This window comes from Odontesthes bonariensis, chromosome 20 (assembly GCF_027942865.1).
Source record: "Odontesthes bonariensis isolate fOdoBon6 chromosome 20, fOdoBon6.hap1, whole genome shotgun sequence".
NCBI classification, from domain to species: domain Eukaryota; kingdom Metazoa; phylum Chordata; class Actinopteri; order Atheriniformes; family Atherinopsidae; genus Odontesthes; species Odontesthes bonariensis.
The window spans coordinates 7,566,448-7,591,663 of record NC_134525.1 but is presented as its reverse complement, the minus strand read 5'-3'; the positions used below and the strand labels follow the sequence as shown (position 1 = coordinate 7,591,663).

General features: G+C 40.1%; 1 protein-coding gene across 5 annotated transcripts in view; it reads left to right on the top strand.

Annotated features, from left to right (window-relative positions):
- Positions 1-25,216, top strand: part of dpp6a (dipeptidyl-peptidase 6a) — a 247,212-nt gene that overhangs the window by 215,947 nt on the left and 6,049 nt on the right. For all 5 annotated transcript variants that reach the window (XM_075452814.1, XM_075452815.1, XM_075452811.1 and 2 more), the window contains exons 8-21: positions 2,843-2,963; positions 13,154-13,308; positions 14,041-14,138; positions 15,916-16,039; positions 16,120-16,158; positions 16,502-16,609; positions 17,747-17,838; positions 18,599-18,646; positions 18,739-18,857; positions 20,951-21,022; positions 23,763-23,870; positions 24,049-24,118; positions 24,525-24,719; positions 25,130-25,184. In XM_075452814.1, coding sequence (XP_075308929.1) covers positions 2,843-2,963; positions 13,154-13,308; positions 14,041-14,138; positions 15,916-16,039; positions 16,120-16,158; positions 16,502-16,609; positions 17,747-17,838; positions 18,599-18,646; positions 18,739-18,857; positions 20,951-21,022; positions 23,763-23,870; positions 24,049-24,118; positions 24,525-24,719; positions 25,130-25,184 — 1,404 coding nt within the window. The remainder of the gene's footprint in view (positions 1-2,842; positions 2,964-13,153; positions 13,309-14,040; positions 14,139-15,915; positions 16,040-16,119; positions 16,159-16,501; positions 16,610-17,746; positions 17,839-18,598; positions 18,647-18,738; positions 18,858-20,950; positions 21,023-23,762; positions 23,871-24,048; positions 24,119-24,524; positions 24,720-25,129; positions 25,185-25,216) is intronic.

The following is a 25,216-nucleotide window of genomic DNA, read 5'->3' as shown; positions in this document are numbered from 1 at the left end:
TTGACTGTAACCAAAACTCCAAAGTTGGCAGACTGAAAAACGACCGCTTCAGATTCACAACTGATGATGTTTTACATGCTTACAGAAGACCGCTGCCTCAACTGTAACTTCTATAAAAGTTTGTTGCGGGTCTAAATGAACGTTAATGGCAAAAATACAGTTTGGTGGTTTGGGGTAATTTTGCCGACAAATAAACATCACATACCCCACAATAACTGAAGCAGCAATAGACCAAGAACTAGAAGATTTTTGTGAGGTGAAATTATTGTTTTTATACATGAAGTTTGATGGCTATGAGGAGAGCATTGGTTAATATAACTTCAGCTCCTCATTTGATAGGGCTATCACACTTTTTAAGATGCAATTCTATGACCTAATATGAATTTTAGCTACTGTTAATTCTATCTATATCTCCAAAATGATAATAATAATCATAATTTGATTGTTATGTGAGCTACACAGACATACCTGAACACAACAGGCTTCTGTCTTTAAACAGTGAAGGCATACTGTCTCACAATATTTAACTTTTTCACTTTTTACTCTCCTGAGATTGTAACTCTGTATCTTGTTTATCTTACATCTGGCCTTAGCTGGTCTTGTTTTGCTCAATACATTGTCCACCATGGCAATGTTTTAGGACTGTGTAATTAATATTTTCTTTATTGTCAAGATTGATGGCGTCAGAATTCTTCCTTTCAAGGTCCATTTTGGTCCTCTGAGGACCAGTTTTAATTTCCATGACAACTTGTGTAAGAAGGGCGATTCCACATTTGATTCAACATCCAAGCCGAGGATCAACAAGTCTATGCCTGTAGTACAGGATTTATCCCGTATGGAGGACGAAAGCCTTAATCTTAGAACTCCAGACCTACAAGACAGATGGATAAAATGGAAAACCAATTCTTCCATTTAGTTAGATGTGACTTTTTTCGTCACATAAACTGCTCTTTAGTTCAATTCAAGTTAAGGACAAGACCGTTTTTTTTGACATTGGGCCCTTGATTTCACATTATAACATGATGTTCTACTCACCCCTGCTTGTTGTTGGTAATTTGGAGCTGTTCCGAAGATATTCGAGAGGCGTCTGGCTGCTCTCTTGAGATATTCGGCCATGAAACGGTTTCCTATGGGCAACGTTATACAGGCACAAACTATGCTGTTTATAATTTATTAATTACTGTACACTAGCACTGATAACGTGGAGGTGCGTCGCTTACTTAAAAAAATCCGTGTTACTGTAATTTTGAATTTTTGTCGTAAAGTTGGTGTTACTGACGTCATCGTCGTGCTACTGCCACAGGCAGCCCACAGACCTGCTGCCTATTTATTCATTCGGCTAAAATTCAAAATTAGTAACCCGGATTTTTTTAAGTAAGCGACGCACCTCCACGTTATCAGTGCTAGTGTACAGTAATTAATAAATTATAAACAGCATAGTTTGTGCCTGTATAACGTTGCCCATAGGAAACCATTTCATGGCCGAATATCTCAAGAGAGCAGCCAGACGCCTCTCGAATATCTTCGGAACAGCTCCAAATGACCAACAACAAGCAGGGGTGAGTAGAACATCATGTTATAATGTGAAATCAAGGGCCCAATGTCAAAAAAACGGTCTTGTCCTTTAAATGAGAATGAGTAATATCATCGTATGAGTTTGGTTTCAGTTGCAGTGGGGATGCTCTCACTTATCCAAACAAACCAGTGTTCAGACTCTCCATTGTGTGCTCCAGATAATCTCAAAGTAGATTCCTACCTTCCCTCAGAGAATGGGGCCAGGTCTTCTCTCTGTGCTGTGGCCTAGATTGGCTTCTATACAGGGACTGAGGTGACACCAAAGCACAAGGGACCCACCAATTGCGCCTCCTCAAGAGGAAGTCATTGTGACTGATTCTGTTACTTTTTCAAAGATGAGAATATTTTAACTGCTAATTTTTCACCATGTATACTAAATGTCACATTGCTGAGACACAGTGTATTGTAAAAGATTAAATTGCTGGAGCTTACCTAGCAGTGCTTTTTATTGTAAGACACCATTCGCAGACTGCTTGAAAATCTGATTTCCTGCTGTGCAAAATTTCATCATTTAGACACCCCGGAGTGAATATTTGTTGGAGAATCACTCACAATCTGATAGCATATACTTACTCGAGGCCAAGACATTCCACAATCCTTGACATGCTGACTGAACTTTTCTTTTTAATAGCCAGACACTGATTTCTGCATGGCATCAAAGCTGTTACATTTTGAAATTCAAGCCCAAGAGCAGAGCTATCATAGGTGCTGATGATCTATTATTCTCTTTAATAAAGGAGTTGACCTTCAGTTATCTATGGGAGGTGGTGGTGGTGAGACATCAAAGTCGAGCCTTGGAACCAGATGTTCTAAGGTTTGAAATCTTATCAAACATTGACTTTTTTGCCATTTTGCACTTTTGTCAAGAACTCTGGTTCTCCTCCAATTAAAATATGCCTCATCAAATGTGAGCACGGATGTTTTGTGTGCCACAAATGAAAAAATACTGTTCTAATGTGTGTTTCTACCTCAAAACACATCTTGTGCATTGCAGGTCTGGCACCTGCGTTGTAATATTTTATAATAATTGCCACCCTGGCATCAGGTTTCCTCTCAGGTCTGTTGAAAATAATAACAATAAAACAACTCATTCCCTGTATAGAAATTCTATTCCGCCATAAAATCTTTACTATCTAACAGTGTCCTTTGTGCTGGAAGATATTCATTTGCAGGACACTCCAGTAAGATTGGCTTATTGAAAGAATGATTTTTACAGTTGTTTTTTTCTGTTTATTTGGATGTGTTTTGTCTTTTTCTGGCTTTATAGATCTTCATTTTTGAGAACAACATCTACTATCGCTCTAAGGTAGAGAGCCGCTCCATTCGTCTGGTGTCAACTGGCAAGGAAGGTGTCATCTTCAACGGTCTCACTGATTGGCTGTATGAAGGTAATGCTCACAAACATGTTGACATTAATACCAAAGTTTAGGAGATTACGCAATTTTTTTCTTTTTTTTTCTTCTGTCTGTTAGATGGGATTCTTGAAGCAAGATGAGAATTAGTGTGTTTATTTTAAGCTAACCACGTTCTTCTTCCTAAAGTCGTTCAAAACTGTGCGAACATGAGTTTAGAAAAATAGAAAATGTTGTTTTTAGAGACTCAGGTATTGTGCATCCGCCACATTTTTTAGAGAACACATTTTAGGCATTTGCTGTATTTTTGTCTATCAAACGATTCTGCAAATCAATAAACTTTTAAATCTGTTGGTGATATTTAACAGCTAGAATTTATAGAAACTTCTAAGAAATCCTTTTATTTTAAGGCCAAACTAAATACCAAAGTTTCCAGTTTTACTCCTATCTACATTCTGGAGGTTTCTGCTGAGGGATTTGTTTTGTTTATCTTTCATAGGCTGCTTTGTAGAACATTTCGTACTGGGAAAAACTTGGTGGAAATGATTTTTTTTCACTAGGTTTGAACGTATTTTCTTCTTTTTATCATGGGATTCTATGTGTTTCTGAATGGAAACAAAGGAAGAAGCATAGCTCAGGTATTTTCTTGTTAAGCAGTTAGATTTTTGTGAGATTTGCAAGATCACGATCAAGAAGGACGAGGGGATCCTTCTTGCCAGCTGCGTGCTACATGTTTGTGGCTGAAACGGAAAAAAGTTTAGACCAATTATTGTCATTTACATGTAGCTCCTGGCAGGTTTCAGGCATGACAACAATCCTCAATCGCTGCTCTTACTTACGCACCTGTTCCGCTTGGTTCATATATTGGTTCAATTTTGTTTGTGACTTTGATGGATGCTACATCCCATCACCTGCTGAGTTTTTTTTTTTTTAACCTGCTTTTTTTTTTTTTCGTAACGACGTCCCTTATGGTTAAATAAAAATAAAAAAACGCTCACAAGTGAGGTTACCTTTGTTAGTGGGTGATCAGGATCATTGACTGCTGCTCTACATAAAGGAAATTATATAGGCATTCATAGAGCCTGTTCCAAGGCCAATATCCAGTGCTTCAATTTCAGTCACTACATCTGGAAAATGAATTGTCCCAGACATAATTTAATTCAAAACAGCAAACCTATTTGTTTAAATGCTTTATTTTTTGTAAGGGTTAACCAAATCAATCCTTGAATTAAATCAGGGAACTTCAGAGGTGGAGGAAGGTGAAGTCCTTTGTCTAAACTACGCTAAGCTAAGCAGTGTTGGCTATAGCATTGACTCAAAATATGTCCGTTTAACCTCTTTCTGTCCCTTTTTTCTTCTTATACCCTGATTAGTGTTCGGGAGAGATGATTTGTAGCAGTATTACTTCAGAGTGGCTGAAGCCACAACATGCTATTTAGCATGTAGCACTTAATTTCTTGCAGGTAAATTAAAAATGAATATACTGTTAATTTACTTCTGCTTTGCACAGCCTGGAAAATGAATAAATGTTCTACATGAGCTATTCTGCATTAAATGAGCAGCTGTGTGTGTGTGTGTTGTACACTGTCATACAGATCTCACAGTGCTCTTCAAGCATCCACACCACCAATCAAAGCTCAGCTGCTTGCCGTATAACCTGGGACAGGAGCTGTGTTCACGTTTACCTAATGAATTTATATCTGCTGCGCTGTGTGCACACCCTGCTTCAGTGAAAGAGTGTTAGAATAACAGGAGGGAGGGAGACGAGGCGCAGCAGACTCACAGATACAGACAGAGAAATGTTCAGCCTGTATAGAACAAGCTCTAAATCCTGCAGTATCACCAAAAAACATCACGTATCCATTTGAAAATGTAAATTTTGGCCACTTGGGAGATCTCTGAGGCCTAAGATGCTGTGGCACCGAGGTTATCTGATGTCACAGGTGCATCAGGACAAGCGTTGCACAGCTGCTCTGTTTTTATTCACTAAAGTCCACCCACAGCTGCTCTTATCTGTGGATTAATCAGGCTGGTATTTGAAATCACATCCATCCTTCAAAAGCAGATTCCATTGCCAGCCATTTAAACATTAATCAGAAAGTTATTGCTGTGTCTGACCCTGTGACTCATATTTATGTGATGCTGAAGGCCCAATATTTTACATTCATCATTTATTGATGGATAGTTCTCTCACTCAGAGGTAAATTGCAACATCAGATTTAAGATGTGGAGATTAAAGTGAAAAACAGAACAATTTCATTGTTTTCACTTCGCTTGTTTTCACCCCCAACTCGTCACACCCTGCTGCTTGGCCAAGAACCCGTTGTGTCTGTGTACAGCACAGAAGGTCTCAAAAAAATCCCTTTCGCACATGCAAGGTTTCCCAAGGTGGAGAAAATAAAATGTCAGCGAAGCTTTGTGGAATAAAACATGTTTTGTTATGTATTTGAATGGCTAGTGAGTGATATGGTGGTGGTTAGCAATGTCGGGTTTCTTGTTCAAATCCCTGCTGGGGCCTGTTTGCATGTTCTCCTGTTCATGTATGGGTTCTCTTCAGGTACTCCGGCTTCCTGCCACCATCCAAAAACATGAATGTTAGTTGATTTGTGATTCTAAATTGACCCGAGGAGTGTGCGTGTTTGTTTGTCCAGGGTGTTCCCTGCCTCTCGTCCAATGACAGCTGGGATGGGCTCCAGCTAACCCGAAATCTTTGCTTGGATTAAGCAGGTATAGAAAATGGAGTACTGAGTACTTTTGCTGCCAAATTAAGTAGATCAGTACTTGGCGTAAAGGGAGTCAAAATAGCAGTTTCAACTGAAACACAAGTCCAATGCTTGGTAGTGTGTTCTCTAGCTCCCTTCTCCTTTAAAGGGATAGTTCACCTCTTTTGACATGAAGCTGTATGACATCCCATATTAGCAATATCATTTATGAACATTGACTTACCCCCCGCTGCGTCCTGTGAGCCGAGTTCCAGCCTCGTTTTGGCGTCCACGAAGGTAGTCCGGCTAGTTGGCTGGGGCTAGAAAAATAAAGCGTCTTGCTTCTCAAAACAATATGCGTTCAACTACATTTGCATCACAAAATCGTTCTCAATGAAAAGTCAGACCTCACATCGCTTGGCGCTATTTTTGCCTCCCTTGATATCAATGTTTCAAGCCACCTAGCGATAGCCGCACCTGTTAAGGTGTTTGCTGCTCGGAAGCAGGGGAGTGCTCGGTCTGCTCTTCGGTCTGCACAGTTTACATTGGACGCATTGATATCAAGGGAGGCAAAAATAGCGCCAAGCGATGTGAGGTCTGACTTTTTCCTGGACAACGATTTTGTGATGCAAATGTATTACTCTTTTGAACGCATATTGTTTTGAGAAGCAAGATGCTTTATTTTTTAAGCCCCAGCCAACTAGCCGGACTACCGTCGTCAACGCCAAAACGAGGCTGGAACTCGGCTCACAGGACGCAGCAGGGGGTAAGTCAATGTTCATAAATGATATTGCTAATATGGGATGTCATACAGCTTTATGTCAAAAGAGGCAAACTATCCCTTTAAGACCTCTTGCACGGTCAATGTGAATAAGCGAGGACTATAGAATGACTATAGAATTATCCTGTCGCTGTCTAATGGTTTACAGTTGGTGCAGCCAGAAGGACCGGAAATATGAAGCTGTAGAGCAGTCACCTTTGCCTCACAAAGTGATGGTAAAGGGTTACCCCATGCATTGAAAACAGAGATTAAGGGCACTTGACCATGCATCAGTATTTGACCAGATGGGAATAAGTATATTGCCAAAACAGATTGTGGAATGCATTTTAAATCCCTATCATATTTCCTGATCTCAAGATAACACAACAAGCTTAAACATATTTTTGGTGTTTACAGTTGTTATAGTTTGATCTACTAACTGGCCAGGCCTCCAGTATAGACCTTTCAAAATTAATGGACACCAACAGAAGTTTGGTTTTGAAACTCACATTTATTTTTTATGGATCAGATGTTCATAGCAAGCGATGGACCTGACTGCAAACAATGGAACCTACTCATTAGCTTATCAATCACAAATAGCCCTCTTTTATGTCTTTTGTATACTCCATGTGACCATAATCTTTCTTTTTTTTTGTTTTTAATGTCATACAGTATATGACCTTAACTGACTAGGATGTATTGTATATGCCCATAATAACTTGTGCACCACTGTTACATAAGGCTGTTTTCCATTATTTGAAGGTGGGTTCATGGGTTCAGTGGTTCAGCCCCTGAACTCATGCAGGGACAAATTTCAATAATATTGTGCTTCTAGCTTTTAGCATTAATTTCTGTCGGGCTCTTTCCTGCTACAGCCTGATGATGCCCTCTTTCATACAAAGAAATGTGTAGTTTAGTGCATCAGAAGAGCTGTCCTGCTCAGAGCTCTGACTTCAATAGCATCCAACATCTTTGTGCTGCAGGAGTCTGCCGCACAGGTTCCAAAATCTGGTGTAAAGCCTGAAACCAGAGGAGTGGAAGCAGTGATAAGAGCCGAGTAATGCCCGTGGTTACTGAATGATATGTCTAACAATCACTTTTGGGTACCCACAAGCCAAAATGCCTCCCAAGCAGCTGATGTTGATGATACAATTTTATCAGGGTTTACTTTTTTTTTTCTAAGTCCCTTTTTATTACTATTGAAGATAAATCCCTTCTCAAAAACTGTATCTGTAAGCCTGTAAATAGATTTGGCTGTGGCTCAGTTGTGATGCAAGCATCTGCAGGGGAGCTTAGAAGCCGTGCCAGGTTGTGTAATGTTTACAATCACCAGTGAGACTGCAAGGCACAACGTTTCCATGCTAATGACTCAGGCTCTCCTCTGACCAAGGTCAAGCTGAGGCACGGTCTGCTGCTAAGGAGAAACGAGGTCTTTGAGCTCAGCCCGTCACTGTGCGGAAGATTGGATGCTTAGGGGTGAAAGGTTTGCAAATAATCCCCAATATCGTCTTGCTGTCTTAATTTGTCAATTTGTGTCTGTTTAAAGTGGCAGGAGAGGCAGACAGAGAAGGCAGAAAAGAGGAAAATTAGAAGCAAAATTGGACGGCAAAAGTAGAGACACATCTAAGAGTCCTGTTGGCTGTGTGTAACCATCTAAAGCGCCTCAAGTGTTCTGTCATCTGTCAGCTGTCTGATTATTGAGGCAGTACTGATACTGACAGAGTCTGCAGTGTGATGCGGCTGTTGGGGGAACAGCTGTGCCAAGATAAAAACCCAGCGTTGCTTTGATTTAAGTCGTTCTTGCTGCATAGATGTTTGGCTAGATGACTGTATCAAGAGTCCTGTTTGTTGGGTTGCTTCTGTTTATCGCTCTGTTTGTGTCAGGGCCTCCGGGGCACAAAGTATACCTCAAAATCAACGCTTGTGTGCTGAAAAGGGAAAGATTAATAAAAAGGAGTGAAACTGTTTGGTGTGTAAACAAGACGAAACTGATATGAGACACAGACTTTAATATTTTTGAAAGACTGAGAGCTGTGTTGTATGTTGTTTGTCTTACCATATCAGGTTGGTATTTTTTACCCTTCTTGGCATTAGAGAAACCTTGTGATTTTTTTTTTTTTTTTTTTTTTTTTAATTTATTTTTTTTTTTCCAGATCTGGCACTTTAGAGTTGTGATGAGTAACTGTGGTCTTACTCAGCTGGTTCTTACCAGGTTTTAAAATGATGGACAATAGATCGTCAGATGAACAGCAACACATGACATAGTACACCATGTGATATTTATTAAATACAAACTCAGCCAAAATTTAGAGACACTGTGTGTAAAATTAACAGCTTGTAGAACCACCTTTAGCAGCAATAAGCTGAAGTAATGGTATTCTGTGTGATGTTATCAGTCTCTTACATGGTTGTGGAGGAATTTTGGCCACTCTTCTTTCCAGTGTTGCTTCAGCTCATTGAGCTTTGCAGCATTGGTTTCTGCACAGCTCTCTAAGGTCCCACCACAGCATTTCAACTTTAACATTAACATGTTTTTTTGTTTTTTTTTGCAGTTTCTCTTAGCATCGCAGGGTCTGACCTTGGGGTGAACTTGCAGGGCATCCACTGCTGGGAAGATTAAAACTGTCTCGAATAATCTTTTTCTTTATAGAATGATGGATTCCAAATAGTTTGGAAATAGCAAAGAAATGTTTCTCTAAGATCATTGCTGATGTCTTTCCTCCTTGGCATAACACACACCTGAATGCTCCAGACCAGCAAACTAACAAAACCTCTGCTTTTAGAGGTGCTTGATTAGCAGCACCTGGCTGCTACTTACCCTCTTATTTTCTTTGGAAGCACTTCCTACTTTACACTTTTGCTTCTTCTCATACAATGCATAATACAAGTAATGTTATACACTAAGGCTGTGTTCGAAACCGCCTACTACATACTACATACTTGAAAACGGCATACTAATCGATCTGACAGCATGCAGAGCGTTTACACACAGTGCACTTCACTCCTGCCCGAGCCGAAATCAGCCGGCCTGAAAAGCTGATTTCGCTTAAGCTATAAACTCTGTAAATATATAACTTTAGCAACATTTGAAACATTTTCATGCGAGAAAGTAGTCAAAATACCGGCTATTTACAATTTTGTTCCCATGAATTCGGCGCTACTAAAGCTAGCCGCAGTGAGCAACGCACTTCCGGTTTTGCCGTTTTGACTGCTCTCGTCCCGTTAACGGAATTTGACCATTCAAATGGCGATGGGCGACGTCACGTTACGTTGCATCTTGGGTAGTTTGAGTGTGACAAGTAACCTCATGATGAATACTCAACATTTTGGCGAATCTAGTATGCATCTAGTGTACATCCGGGAACTTAAAAAAGTATGACTAGTAGGAATAGTAGGAGAAGTAGGCGGTTTCGAACACAGACTAAGACAAGATCTCAGTGATAAATGGGGTAGAAATTTACAAGTCCCCCAATATTTATATAGTAGTTTAACAAGCACAATCTCTTTTACCAGCTCCAACATTAAAGTGAACATGTTAATGCTTCATCAGTGTAAACCAATAATAAACATTCCAACAAGGAGAGATTACTTGACGGTAAAGAAGCTTTATTATTGTACATAAGGTTGAATGTTGAAGGGATATTGGCAATTAGACTTGGATGTGATCAAACAAGACCCTTGGAGCCCAGACATTAGTGGAGATGAGTTTGCAGACTTAAGTCTGAGACACACCAGATGAGAAAAAGGATGAGTTAGAGAAAGGGAGCTGGAGCTAAGTTTGCACGTAAGATGCGTCGAAAGGCAGAATGACAAGCACAGGGATGAATTTAAAGAATGGGCTCAACATGTTAATGGCTCACAGAATGTAAGCATGAAGGTTATTCGACCAGAGTGAGGAAAAAAATGGAGAATTAAAATATAGTCTAGGTTTTGCACAGTTCTAGAGTTTCAGCATTCTCTAAAAAAAAAAAAAACAGATAAATATCAAAAATAATTTGACTCACACTGGTGAATTTAGAAACCTTTTTCAATAGATATGTCAGTTTTGATCCAGAACAGCCTTGGTGGCAACACATTTTAACCAGTTGTTCAATTTTGTCAATTATTGTATGTTTTTGCTGTTCAAATGGTGATCAAATTTCAGACTTAAAGGCTATTTTAGAGTCTTTTCACTGCTGTGAAACATCTTAATGTGTCAGATTTGACACATATGGAATGTAAGTGAGAACTGCTCTAAACGTAAATATACTTACCTTGAGTAATGGAGCCTTTCACACTGAGCCAAAAACAAACAAACAACAGAGTCAGTGTTTCATGTGATCACATCCCCTTGTTCAGTTTTCTTAGTTACTTTCATGGTCCAATCTTGAAAAAAAAATTGGGTGTTGAAGCTGTTTTTTTTTTTTCCGCCTGCGTCACTGAAGGATATTTTTCTTTGGACTGCACAAGAAACTGCAAATGAGGATCTATAGATCTCACCTTTCTCAGTCATGTGCTTCTCTGTTCACGCTTAATTAGCACTTGTACTGCATACTCAGCTTAAGCATTGAGAACTTTAATGTATTTATAGTAACAGCTGGCATGTGCTTTTGAAGTCATGTTGGCTAAAAATCTAGTGTCATGCCATCTAATCAGTTTCTTTTTCCTGCTATGTTTCAAAATCAATCAATAAACCATTTTCATCCAGGACAGGCTGCACACAAAAACAAGCACACAATGTAGTTAGCCTTAAAAAAAGAAATAAAAGTAATGGCCTGAATGTGCTGCACAACTGCTCCATTGTATGGTTTTAACATGAGTCACCGCTGCCCTCTGTTGGAAGCATATATTTGTAGTTTGTAAAGGGACAGTCCACATTTTGGCAAAGTACATTTTAAGTGCTACCACACCAATACATGACATATGTGTCCGGGGGATACTTTTTTTATTTCAGTTAGAGGTAAAAAAAAAAAAAAAATCACCTGAAAGCCACCTGGAATGTTTGATTTTCTTTATCTCATCGGCGCAGTCGGCCCAAGTCTGTCACCTTGCACTCATTATTTCCCACTGGCCACTTGACTCAGGGTATCTCATGCATTAATAATGTGCTCCGCTCGGTGAATAATGTAGTCTGCACAGGAAGACGGAGAGCACGTAGAGGGGAGATGCGTTCACCTTGGTGATCATCGCAATGAAAAGAAATCTTTCTTTTTAAGGGAAAAATGCGAGTTAGCTAATTAAAAGTGTGTCATATAAGCCTCCTTTTCCTTCTATTGCTCTCAATCCCTTCAGTCCTCCGTCTCTCTTTTTTTGCTGTGAAAAACTAATCTGGACACTTTTAGAAAGCTAAGTACTTTCTCCTTAACGAGCCAAGGTGACTGGGCAATCCCGGCTGGTCTGACAGCCCGCTGGTTCCACTCCACATGCTGTTGGTGAAGTCAGCCAGCAGCAGTGGAGCCATGCGGAAAAACCTTATTTTCTTTCTTCTTCTTCATTTGAAAATGCAGCTTAATGCCGCTCTGTTCTCCATCAGACGGCCAGATACAATCATATGCCACAGATCTCTACCTGCAGGGTGCACATGGTCCCCATGGTCCTAGCCGTCGGCAATATTTCTTCACGTCACCTCCATCAGAACGGCTGGTGTTTCAATTAAATGAACGGTGTGTCCAGCTGTGGGAACAACTGGAGGGAACAGACACAAACACTTTTACAGATCTGCACAGAAAGAGTAAATGTACGTCTCCAGTGAGGGCATTTTAGAAATGACCATGCATATCCAGTACTTGGTGGTTGATGTCTGATTACTCACTAAAGCTGGCGCCCAGTCCGACAGATAAACAGCGTTAATGAAATTTTAATTGCCAAAGGTGATATAGATGCAGCCAGTGAAAGTCGGACACTTTGTGTTTCTTCCACCTTGTTGCCACAGACTGAATAATGAAGGAGTGTCAAGGCATAATTTGCATTCTTTCCAAATGAGTCACTGAATTGACAGAGGTGTGTGTGCGCGAGCTACAACAGAGATGAAGCTGCTAGACTGCTCTCGCCCCACATTGTTTTCTCTCAGTATCTTGAACAGGAACCTCGAGTGAACCTTTGAGGTCGCAAATCTGAAATGAGCTGATGTGAGTTTCTTGCTGAAAATGGTGTACACGGGGAGTAACAAGCCAAAAAGTTATCGGTGCTGTTGTTGCAGCTGCAGAGAAACTGCTGTTTGGTTCATTTCGAGGAAATGTAGCCTGGTTCTATTTTGGTGAACAGGCTGTACTGAGATTAAAAGCTGTTGTGATTTATGACCTTAGCAGTTGGTACTGAGCGTGTTTCTGTGTGTAGGTTTAAAAAGGACACGCGGATTAAATTTAGGAAGCAGGGCAGGCAAGTGTACTGTACTGCTGATAAGAGGCAGAGAGGTGAGCTTTGTGTTTGTGGCCAGTTTGACCTGTTTCGACAGGGGTTGCATTATTGATCACAACTCTCTGATTAAATGCTTTATATTTTTTTTCCTCTTTTGGGTGATGTTGGCTTCAGTCACCTCCTTGTGATGAAAACTGCTCAACTTTCAACCACTAAATCCCCCATGATGAAATGAAGAAGGAATAAAAAAAACTGCTTAAATGATATTGAGCGATCTTTATATGATCAGATAAGTCTGTTCCCTGAACACTTGTTCATTTCTAAGCCTGACAGGATGCTGTTGGCCTTCAGCCACATAATTAACTTGTGTTTTGTTGCTCACTTACTCACTGTCATGGTGACTAATATTTTTGCTCCATCTCTTCCAGAGGAGATTTTCCACTCCCACGTTGCCCATTGGTGGTCTCCGGATGGTGCCAGGTTAGCATACGCCACCATCAACGACACTCTGGTGCCCAAGATGGAGCTGCCGATGTTTACAGGCTCACCATACCCAATGGGGAAAGAGTATCATTACCCTAAGGTACACATTTCACCTCTTTCCAGCACTGTGCTGATGCTTTTCGAATAGTTTTAAAGGGATAGTTCGCCTTTTTTGACATGAAGCTGTATGACATCCCATATTAGCAAGATCATTTATTAAATTGGACTTACCCCCTGCTGCGTCCTGTGAGACGAGTTCCGGCCTCGTTTTAGCGTTGACGAAGGTAGTCCGGCTAGTTGGCTGGGGCTTAAAAAATAAAGCGTTTTGCTTCTCAAAATAACATGTGTTCAAAAGAGTAATACATTTGCATCACAAAATCGTTCACCCAGGAAATACGCAGTGATACGAATGGAGAGAAAATAGCGCCAAGCAATTGTGAGGTCTGACTTTTTCTGGGTGAACGATTTTGTGATGCAAATGTATTACTCTTTTGAACGCATATTGTTTTGAGAAGCAAAACGCTTTATTTTTTAAACCCCAGCCAACTAGCCGGACTACCTTCGTCACGCCAAAACGAGGCTGGAACTCGGCTCACAGGACACAGCAGGGGGTAAGTCAAATTTGATAAATGATATTGCTAATATGGGATGTCATACAGCTTCATGTCAAAAGAGGCAAACTATCCCTTTAATAACAAAGTTCGCTAGTTCTGCAAAAGGAAATTGCATAACTGCACTTTTTGTGTTGTGTATTTAAGCTGTATGTGAATGTGCTTTGTTTCTTTTCATTCCTCAAAGTTGATTTTTCTCTTCTTATCTTTATCCCTTCCAGGCTGGTGAGGAAAACCCAGTCATCACTTTGTTTGTCGTAAACCTTAACGGCCCTCTGCACACCATCGAGATGAGGAGACCTGATGATCCCAGGATTGGGTGAGGCATAAAAAATGCTAAATAGTTAATCCCTCAGCTTCGTCGAGCGTAGATTAGGCATAGATTTACAGTCATGTGTAAACACAACAATTATTCACTGTTTTGATAAATTTGGACAAGGAAACGTTTGCTTGAGAATATCCTCTGATGTTTACGGAGTAGCGAGGCCCTACCAGCAGGGCAGCTAACAGTTTTATCTGGTATCGAGGTGACCGTGTCAAGTTTTTTCGAGTTGTTGCGTGCTTGTTGTGGTAAAAAAAATACATGAACAAACAGTTTGGGAATATGTAGCATGTAGGTTGCAAAGTGTAAAGATATGTTTTGTCCTTACATTCCTGATTTCTAATTCACTTTGATGTTAGTTGGCTACTTTTGTTTTGTAAAACTGTCACTTTCTTGTTGCATTGAACATCATTTGGTGTTAAAACTAATATTTATGCCAAAAAGAGGAAAAAAAGTAACATTCTTTAGTAAGTACAGAGCGTAGTCCTGTTTCTACACATTTAATATGGTTACGCTTATCCTGCTACATTAGGTTTGGCCTCCATTTTTTTTTAGGCACAACAAAAGCGTCACGCAAATTATTCACTCGAACTGAAATCTTTTCAACTTGCGCAGATACACATTTGCATCCATTCGCTTCGCTTGAAGTAAAAACAGGTTTATAAGTGTCTTTCCATTGATTTAGTATGTAATCACGCTGCCCACACACTTCATTTCCTATTTGCTCTGAACACGCTGTTAGTTGACAGTGATTTAAAGTGAATTTTCTGAACAATCATTTCAGTACCTCAGAGGGTACTTTTCTGAGAGCCTTACCTTTGGGTGCAGAGATTAAACCTGTATTTTTCTCTGTATGGTTTTGCTCTTGGCTGAATTTCCTGGCAGTAATGGATAAGTTGGCAGCCTTTTAAAAATCTAAGCCTCTTTTGGATAATTGTCCCTTCAGTGAAGTGGTTTTGTTCAAATCTTATGGAGACATGTTTGAATTCCTTGCCAGTGTCACTGGCATCCATAAGTTTCTTTTTTTCTGAAGGCCTTAGAGAACTCTTTAAAACTCAGCATGATGACACCACACACTTCAAAAGCAAAGAAGAACATCAGACTGTCAATGTCACAGGTTTATATATCACCAGTTATTAATGAGAACAGCCAATCATTGGTTCCTAATCTGGAAGCTCTTACTCTCATGTTGAAGGTTGTGATTGGTCTTTATGTTTTTTAATCATTTATATATGCAACTCACAAAAACCTTTTCACTCGATATGTGATTTCTTTGAGTGGAGCACCTATATCAATCGGCAGTGGCTTATAGAGGATCAAATGTTCTATCTTCAAACATCTTGCACAAACTGTCAGTTTCCTTGTACTTATTTTTTCTCAATCGCTTCTCGTGTGGTTCTGTATACTGTATGTAATAGGATGTTCTGCTCCATTAATCTGAATACTGTCCATGCTGTTATTCTAGTGATACATTTGTATTCAGTGTTCTTTTATGTTTAGTCCCTTGATGTTTAAAGCCTCCATTTCATCATGTTTATGCCTAATTTCCATTCCGCCTTCACTGTCTCTTTATATGCTGCTTTATTATATAATCTTTTTTTTCTGTGAGACATTGTTAATGTTCTTTTTTTTTTTTTTTTTTCAAAGTTTTTGCATAATCTGCACTCAGTTAATGGAAACATTTCAACACCCCTTCTATAATTTATATTCCTATTGAATCCAGAGTGCAGTGTTGTGCATGTTAATTGTGCAATGTCTTTTCCGTGTTTTCCAGCGAGTACTATGTGACCATGGTGAAGTGGGCAACCACCACCAAACTGGCCATTAACTGGCTTAATAGAGCACAGAACATCTCCATACTCACACTTTGTGAGGCCACGACAGGAGTGTGCACTAAGGTACGGTCCAGTTTGCAGTTTACATGTGTCTCGGCCAATGTTTCCACATGTTACCTCAAACACTCGATCTGTTCTTACAGAAACATGAAGATGAAAGTGAAGGATGGCTTCATAGGCAGGTGAGTGCGTCAAACGTATTAACGACTTGCATTTGGAGCTTTAGATGAAGGCTTTGGGGGATTAATTGCCCAAACCGATTGTCTCCTTTTTAAGTGTCATTAAATTAAAGTCACCATTTACAAGCTTTGTGTTCTCGCATTTCTTGCCTGATTACAGATCAGTGTTGCGCGGTAATTAGATTCGAGTCTTAAACTGATCATGAGAGCGTTTGCATGCTTTTCCATGCTGTCTTTGTAAATCATAATGGGATAATTGTTTTTGTGTAATTATTGCATTTACTAACCCCTTAATCTCGACTAGCTCTTCAATAACAGATCTGAATAACCTCCTGTGTGTCTTCAGAATGAGGAGCCTTTGTTTTCCAAAGATGGTCACAAGCTCTTTTTCACTCGGGCCATTCCCCAAGGAGGCCGGGGCAAGTTCTTCCACATTTCCATGTCCATCTCCCAGGTTAGAGGATATTTATATGCAAATTATTTGCAGTTCAAATGGAACATGTATGGCACAAGCCAGTGAAAGCGGAGAGCTTGTATGGAAGAAATTGGATTTCACTCTGGTGATTATTTTTGAATAGATAATTATTATGATAGCTGATGGCAGCTGAAGGTACTGCCAACAATATGGGACATTAAAGACACATCTGAAGTAACTACCAAAGTAATCCTTTAAATCATGAATTAAAAGTGCCACTTTTACTTAATTTATGCTCTTTCTGTTTGACTGCTACAAAACGTTTTATTAACAAACGTGTTCACAAGTCCCTTGAAATTAGGGTATAAATGTTTCTGCCTGAAGATGAAATAAAATCAGGCCTGTACATTCCCTTAAACCAGTCCCTCTTTCCTATTTTCAGTCTTGCAGCTACGCTTTAACAGCATTTCGCACATTTAACAGTTTAATACGCTCAGAATTACCAATGCAGCACGGTGCAATGTGCCGTAACTACTGCCAGCAGATGGATGTGCTTCAAGCTTTCAGTAGCAGTGAGAAGACAGCAGTTGGGCTGTTCCTGTATGAGTAATAAAGTGAACCGTGAAAGAAATTTGCCCTGCTTTGGTCAGTAGTCTACTGGAAAGTTTTATTGCTGAGGATAGGCAGGGCTAGATCCAAAGAAGTGGGAAAAGCAGATATCTCCACACTCTCACTGTGTTGTAGCCTCGGGTTAAGTTAGTTGACTTTGAGTGACAAGGCTTTTTTTTACAAGCTGCAAGTGTTTTATAAAATCATCCATCTTGAAAAATCCAAAGTATTGGCTTTGGCTTCTGTAGCAGCTTAAACTATAAAACTTTTTTAGAGGGACTCGATGAGAAATTGCCATGAACAGCAGTGGAGGCGATTATTGTTTACATGTCAAATAAGTCAGATTTTATTGATGCAAAGTTAATAGAAAAAAAGTACCTTAAGTAAATCCTGAATCTTGTGCACACTTTTTTTTAAATTGGGAACTCCTACGGCGATTCAGACCATCCTGACATTATAGTGCAATTTTTTGTGTTATTTCACACACATTTAACGCATCAAATTTAGTTAAAAAGACAGTTACCACTTTTTTCCCATGTTTCTTTTTTTCCTTCTCTACTCCCAAAGCCCAACACCAGTACAGACACTCTGCAGTCCATCACGTCTGGAGACTGGGATGTCACTCAGGTTCTGGCCTATAATGAGGACAGCCAACTCATGTGAGCATGCACTTCTCCAATACCCCGTCTGATAAATAATAGCAGTTTAACATATTTATCTTGCTTTGAAATACTTGATAAAAGTTAACCCTAAGTTATACCTAAATATAATGAATTTTGCAGCTGGCGAACTTACAAAGGTTCATCATGGCTGTAACAGAAGCACAAAACAATCACATTAACTGGCAAAGGAAACAAAAACACTCCATGTTTTAGCTTCCTGCAACGGTTGAACATTTCAGCACCATGGACAGAGAAAGACCCACCATTTGAATGTTTGAATTCCAAATCACCAATCACATTATATTTATTCTGTATATATATATCATTTATGGGGAAAACTCATGCAATCTCGCAGAATAAAGTGCTCTAAATGTGCAGGGTGTAAAAGTACCCTGTGTCTCTATTGCACCCATGAGTTATGACTCATCCCCATCACTCCCAGATCATTTTACTCTCATATTCCAGGCCACGAGGCAACGGATCTGACTGTGATTTCACACACCAGCACACACACACAGAAAAACTGCTCTTTTGTTCTCTGACTTGAAGTGTTTTGAAAAAGTCTAACCGAAATCCCCATGGGGATAAAACACAGAACGGCCTACTTCTGTTCTAAAAGGATTCACCCCCACCCCCTTTTTTTTTAACCATGATTCATTTATGAAATATCTATTCTACCCAGCTGAATGTTTCTATGCATATAATACAGGTAAGCACCAATCTGTCCTTCCATTCTTGTTTCTTCGTATTAACTTAGATACTTCTTGAGCACCGAAGACGGCCCAAAGCGAAGACATCTCTACAGGTAATGGTTATTCTAATTTTAACTGTAGCACTTGTTGCTGTTTTGATAGCAAGAGCATAAAATGTTAAATGTCACCATCTTTGTTTCCACAGTGCCGACACATACGGATCATTCAACCGGCGTTGCCTCTCTTGCGCTTTGTCCGACAGCTGTGGCTACATCAGCGGCTCCTTCAGCCACAACATGAGCTACTTCCTTCTCAAGTGCCAAGGTAGTTAACACTCTCCCCGTTTCCTGTCTCTTCAAGCTGCCACTCAACTTAAAGTAACACTAGAGAATTTGGCTTTTTTTGCTCTTCGGTACCCCCTACAGGTGTGAAATGTAACACCGCTGTCGTAAATATAATTCTCTGTGTGAGCCCTGCACATGTACAGCCATGCATATGAATTTATTGCCTTGTTGAAGAGGCCATAAAGACGCCATCAAAAGCTTAAAAAAAATGTAAAGTGGCAGTAAAGAACAACGATGGAGCTGGACACCAAAATTGCAAACTGCGCTATCTCAACCCACAAGCGCTCCAAGGCAGTTTTACCTACTTCATGAAGAGACACCAGACTAGGTTTTACTCGTAGGTTTCACCAACATATGGGTTGCTATTCTCATGCTTATTGCTCATGTAGCAAAAGCACAGCTATATTTACACAAATCAAAAAGCTAAGGTGTTTCATCAGCCAAAATGCAAATCTGTGCTCATCTAGTTTGGCTTCTTCAATCCAAAATAAATTAGTTTGAAATAAGTGTGTATTGTAAATGTTGTCCTCACAAAGCTGACAGATCAGATTAATAACCACTCATCTATCTGTGTCTCAGTACAGATTTAATGTGATAGAAATCTTCCAGCTTCTTTTCACAAGTAAAAATGAAACTGTACAGGCCCTGAAAAACACTTAAAAGTAAAAACTTAATTTTACTTTAAAAAAAAAATATTCATTGCTCAGACTAAGCCATCTTTTTTTTAAAGGTTCTTTTGCCTCCATGAGATGGCAATTGAATAACACACAACATATGAGATAAAAAAAAAAACGTTCAAATTAATAAAAAACAATCTGTAATTGATCATGTTTTGATTTTATTGGCTAACAATCGCAAATACTGGTACATCACGACACCCTTAATGTCGTAACATATTTTTCTCATTACCAGATATTTTCCGCATCATGCCACACACCTATAGTTGAACTTGACTGGGTACTGAAGGCTTAAAGCATCATGGATCGATCTGTTAAGACCCAGAAAAGCTGCCTTCTCCCAAGTTTCCTCAAGCGTTACAAAAATAAAGCAAGCGTATTAGAAGTGAAAGAAGATTAAACTCATTCCGTGAGGGTAAATTATTGTTAGAAAACAGAAGTAGCTCTGTAATTCAATAGTATAGCAATGATGCTGTGAAGTATAATACCACCTTCCATCTTCAAGAGTCATGGGAGGAAAACACTGAATGCAGACAAAGAACAGGTTTAACAGGTGCGAGAATGTATGTCTTATCCTTTCAAATGGCTAAACTGGAAAGCCAACCTTTAATCCATATCTGCTGTGTTTGGCAGAAAAATACCAAAAGAACAGACGGAGCACTTCTCGGGATCAGAGAAATATCAAAGTGTCAAAGCATCCGTTGTCGTGCTTGAAGATTCGAGCTACAGCTTCAATTTTTAATCACACATCCAACGCTTTTGTGACAATCAACCCTGAATCTTACCAAGTGATCATCGCTGTTTTTGGATCAGTTAGGGGATGACCAAAATGATGAAATCAAACTCTTTCTGCTGACCCCACACTCTTGGTCTTGTACTTCATGTATTTTTAATGATGTGCTCTCCCTCATGGCCCGTCTGTGATCATTCAGGGTGAAGTTACGATATCATTGCCATGAGCAGGAGGAGACGGACGGAAGGCAGAAAAAAAGGAGGGAGCACAGTTGCCACCAAATACAGACACTGTGTTCCTGTGTTGCGTTCTCAATTTTCTAAGTGCATCGATCACCTCATATTTTCTCCTTGCTCCCTCCACTCTGCGGCTTCAGGGCTTTGCCTCCATTTGTGGCCCAGATATGGAAAAGCTATTCCAGCTATTGCATTATATAAATCGAATAAGCAAAGATTTGCCTGTGTGTCTGGCACACAGGAGATGTGATATTCTTCCTTTTCTCATAGTGTGCATTTGATGATGCATTTAAAAATGGAGCATTTCGTCCCAACTTCAGCTTTTAAAATATTTTGCATGCTGAACGTTTTTCAGTGCTGCCTTTGAAACGAGGCCATGATCACACATGAAAGTGCAAATTCAAATAACCTTCTGTTTTCTCTTCAGGGCCGGATATTCCATTTGTGACCATTTACAAGACACAAAGAGATGCTGAAAGTGAGACTCAAGACCGAGAAAGTGAGTATTTCCACCATCTGAAGCATAAATCTGCGCTTGCACTTGTGTTACAGACATTGACCTTGTGTGCAGTAGCATCATGGCTCCATTTAATATCACCTTGTCAGATGGGGGCAGGAGTTTCTGCATCGCAGCGCAGAGTGACCACCTGTGTACTGACTCACTGTTTGTTTGCAAGCCAAGCCTAGCATGATGGTAGTAATCACATTACTCCTTGCAATGGATGTGCTCATTACATTATGACCTACCCAACAGCAATATCAGCATACTATAACTTGATTATGTGTGTCTCAGTCTTTGTCATCCTTAAGTAATAAGATCTGCCTGTCCTGATTATGTTAAAAAAAATGCTGCCTGTTTTTTAATCTATGCTCCTGTTAAACAGTGCTTTTATTTGTGTGCTCAAACTAGTGAGATTATAGTATTTAAAAGGTCTGATGCTCATCAAGTATGCTGGTTGTCTCAGCTTTGCAAAGCATTTAGCTCATGCAGAAGGCTGAGCCTGAGCTCAATGTTCAGCATGCCAACATGTAATATTTATGATGCCATTTGCTTCCACATATTTTTTCGCAAACTAAAGTACTGCAGCCATTCTGACCAGAAAATTAATGAAAAGTTAATGCAACATGAGCAGGAGAACATGAACATCTAACTGAAAAGTCTATAATAAGATTTCTCAGCAGTCCATCAAGTAACGTCTGTCTTTGTGCCTGAGCAGCAGAAGCAAGGTCGTATCAGAATTCATCTATGCATCTGCACTGAAACACACTGATTGATGCGTGCAGCTGCAGTTCATAATCCAGACAGAGCTCCTCATCGTCCTCTCTGAAGGCTTAATTGAAGTTTTCCTCCAGCAGGCTGGAAGTTTTATCGGAATTTTTAAGCATGAGCAGCTGTGTTAAGCGCTGTGTTGATTTCCCTCCTGGATGCCGTCTTTTGATTGTTCCAAAGAACCAATTCCAACATACAAGGTTTGCTGCAGTCCCCTTGACCTCACTAGATGTGGCAGCAGGCGGTGATAGGTTGGTGTTGGACAAACCAGCTGCAGCTGTTGAACAAGTGCAGCTGGTTCTCTGTTCAGGGCGGAAGCCTTTCAAAGGAATGGATGTTGCCTAAAGACGGAGTCCAGGTCACAGTGTGAACAGCAGGCACATGTGTTTGTTTGTTTATTTGTTTGTTTCTTGTTTGCTGTTGTTCAAAGTTATGGTTGTACCCAGTGAGTATTTTTCTTTTGAGTTTGTCACAGCTGGAAATGGCTTCAGATAAGGTTCAAAGTTCTTTGAATGAACTGTCCCATTCAGCCAAATTTTCAAAGAGATTTGTCTTCAAAATAAAATGAACTGTCAGAAGATCTTCCTGTTGTTAGCAACTTTGATAATCGATAAAGTTACACAACCAACTCGCCTCATTAATGAGCCTAACTCGACTACACGGCTGATGTAAAATAAAGCAAAGGAGGGATTCTGCCTTTGGCGTACTCAAGCTAGAAATGTTCTTCTGCATTACAGCAGCAAATTAAGCTTCTCGTTACAGTGATGTGCCCCCCTGCCATTACTATGTTTTGGAGGCTTCTTTTTGGGAAAACACAGCCTAGAGTTTAAATTCTCTTCTCTTTGCACCACACTTTTCCCTACGCAACATGACTTTAAATATTGCACCAGTATTTTCTCGTTCCATTGTGTAGGTGTGGTGACATCTAGTGGCACAAACTGCAAACTGCAACCAAGAGTACCCCTCACCTTCACCTCCAGGAGTGTAAGAAAAACCACAGACCTGCAGTAGGGCCACAGTTTGGTTTGTTGCTGCTGTTGTAACACGGTGGCGCAACATGCTGGAGGTTCAAAGTAAATTCTTTACTAATGGAAACATACTCATTAAATTATGTTTAATTATGTTTTCTGGTCGGTTTGCAGCTGAGTTTGAAGGAGCTGGGATGATAATTAGGACCTAAAAGTCTGAGGCGATGGTGCTTTGTCACAAAAGGCTGGATTTGGGAGACAGTGTTGCCCCAAGTGGAGGAAGAATGAAGCAGTAGATGAACAGGCAGACAGGGGCATCATCTGTTTTGATTAGGATGCTGTACTGGTCTGTTTTGGGGAAGAAAGATCTGAGTCAAAAGACAAAGCTGTTGTTCTACCAGTTGACCTCCATTCCAGCCCTCACCCATGGGCATGAACTGTGAGTGGCGACCGAAAGAACAACTGGCCGAAATGAGCTTCCTCTGAAGGTGGCTTAGTCATCGGGATCAGAGTTGAGTCATCAGAAAGAGCCGAGGCGGTTTAGGCATCAGGTTGAGTTGCCTCTCAGGGGAAACGTTTCTCAGATATGTCCCATCGGGAGGAGCAGACCCAGAGCATGCTGGAGAGATTATATGTTTTCCTCTTGAAACACCCGAGGAAAATATTCCTATAACTGTATAACCATCCAACATACCAAAGTATTTACACGTTTTTTCTTTTTCTTTTTTTTTTTTTCCAGTTACATTCATACGTGAGTAAAAGCTAGTTGACTCAGTTTTCATTTACTGGTAGGTTTAAATTCATATTTCTTGTCTTGGTTGTTGAGAATCAAAACATTCAGATCACGATAATCCCAAATGCTTAAATCGAAAGCAGCTGCACTTCGACAACCAATGAAACAAGTCCTGCTGCGTCCTCTTTAAGCTCTGAGTATTGGCCCAACTTTGTTTGTTTACACTGTAATGTGGATCTGATGGGTCTCCTTTATGTGCCATCTACAGGTATTTCAGAAGTGTATAAACTGGAGAGCAATGAAAAGCTGAGACTGACACTGGACTCCATGCAGATGCCCACTGTGGAGTACAAAGAGATCCACATGGATGACTACAGTATGTTTCAGATTCTCTGCAAATACAACAAACCGATTACAACTCAGTATAGACATAATCCTTTAGAGTAGAATATCTTTGCCATTTGTTTTGCAGGACCTTGGTTTGAATGATCTATATGTTAAATGTAAGTTGATTGAAATGCTCTGTGTAACAGTTGTGTAACTCTGTATTCCAGCCTTGTCGTTGCACATCCTGAAACCTGCCGGCTTCATGGACACATCCCACTACCCGCTGCTCCTCTTAGTGTACGTTTCTGCACACGGTACTCGCACAGTGCTGCTAATGTACGTCCATACCTCAGTCCAAGTTACAAGAAGACACGTCCATCCTAAACAGAGCTTTAATTAAGCTTATTAATCCGACTCTACTCCAGCTCGATGAGAGTTAAACAGAGAACAAGGAAACGTAATGTCCTCTCCTCTCTGTTCTCTCATTAGCGTTCCTGTCCTCAGGTCTTTAACAAACTGTACAGCCATTCCTTTCTAATGAAAGGGATCTTATTTGATTCATGAACAGCATTCCTCATTAAACGGAGATGGAATAACTCCGCTGCTAGGCTTTACAGCCACCGGTTCTTAGATTTAGCTCATTTTCATAGACATTGACACTACTCACTCACAATGTACATCCTAAAACTTGTTTGTGGTGCAGCGATGGGACACCTGGTGGCCAGGCGGTGTCGGAGCAGTTTCACATGGACTGGGCCACGGTACTGGTGAGCAGCTTTGGCGCCATCGTCGTGCGCTGTGACGGGCGAGGCAGCGGCTTCCAGGGCACCAACCTGCTGTACTGGGTCCAGAAGAAACTGGGCGTGTTTGAGGAGCAGGATCAGAAGGATGCTCTCAAGTATGTGGCTGCATTCATGCTCTTGAAAGTAACTCTCATTTGAGTAAACACAAAATCAGTCCATAAAATGAAAGGTATTCAGGTGTACATTTGTATTGGAGCTTAACTGTGTTTCATGAAAGAGTAGCTGGGATTATATTGAGCTAACAATCTACAGAATATATACATATGACAATTTAAAAACGATCTATTTAAACTTTTAATTTGCTTTTGATCAAATGAAAATCTGGCAGGATGACACACATGACAAGTTTTGATTCTGGGAAAAATCTGAATATACATTTAATGCAGAATTATTAAACCAAAAGGTGCCATCTGATGTTTTTTCTCTTCAATTAACAAGAGCTTTAAAAATCTACTGTTGTCAGTCAAAATAGAAATGTCTTCTTTTTTTTCATTCTTATTTTTAGTTTTATTCTCAAAGAGCCTTATGTGGACAAAACCAGAGTCGGAGCTTTTGGACAGGTAAGAACACTCTCATTGTGCACAGTGTTTCT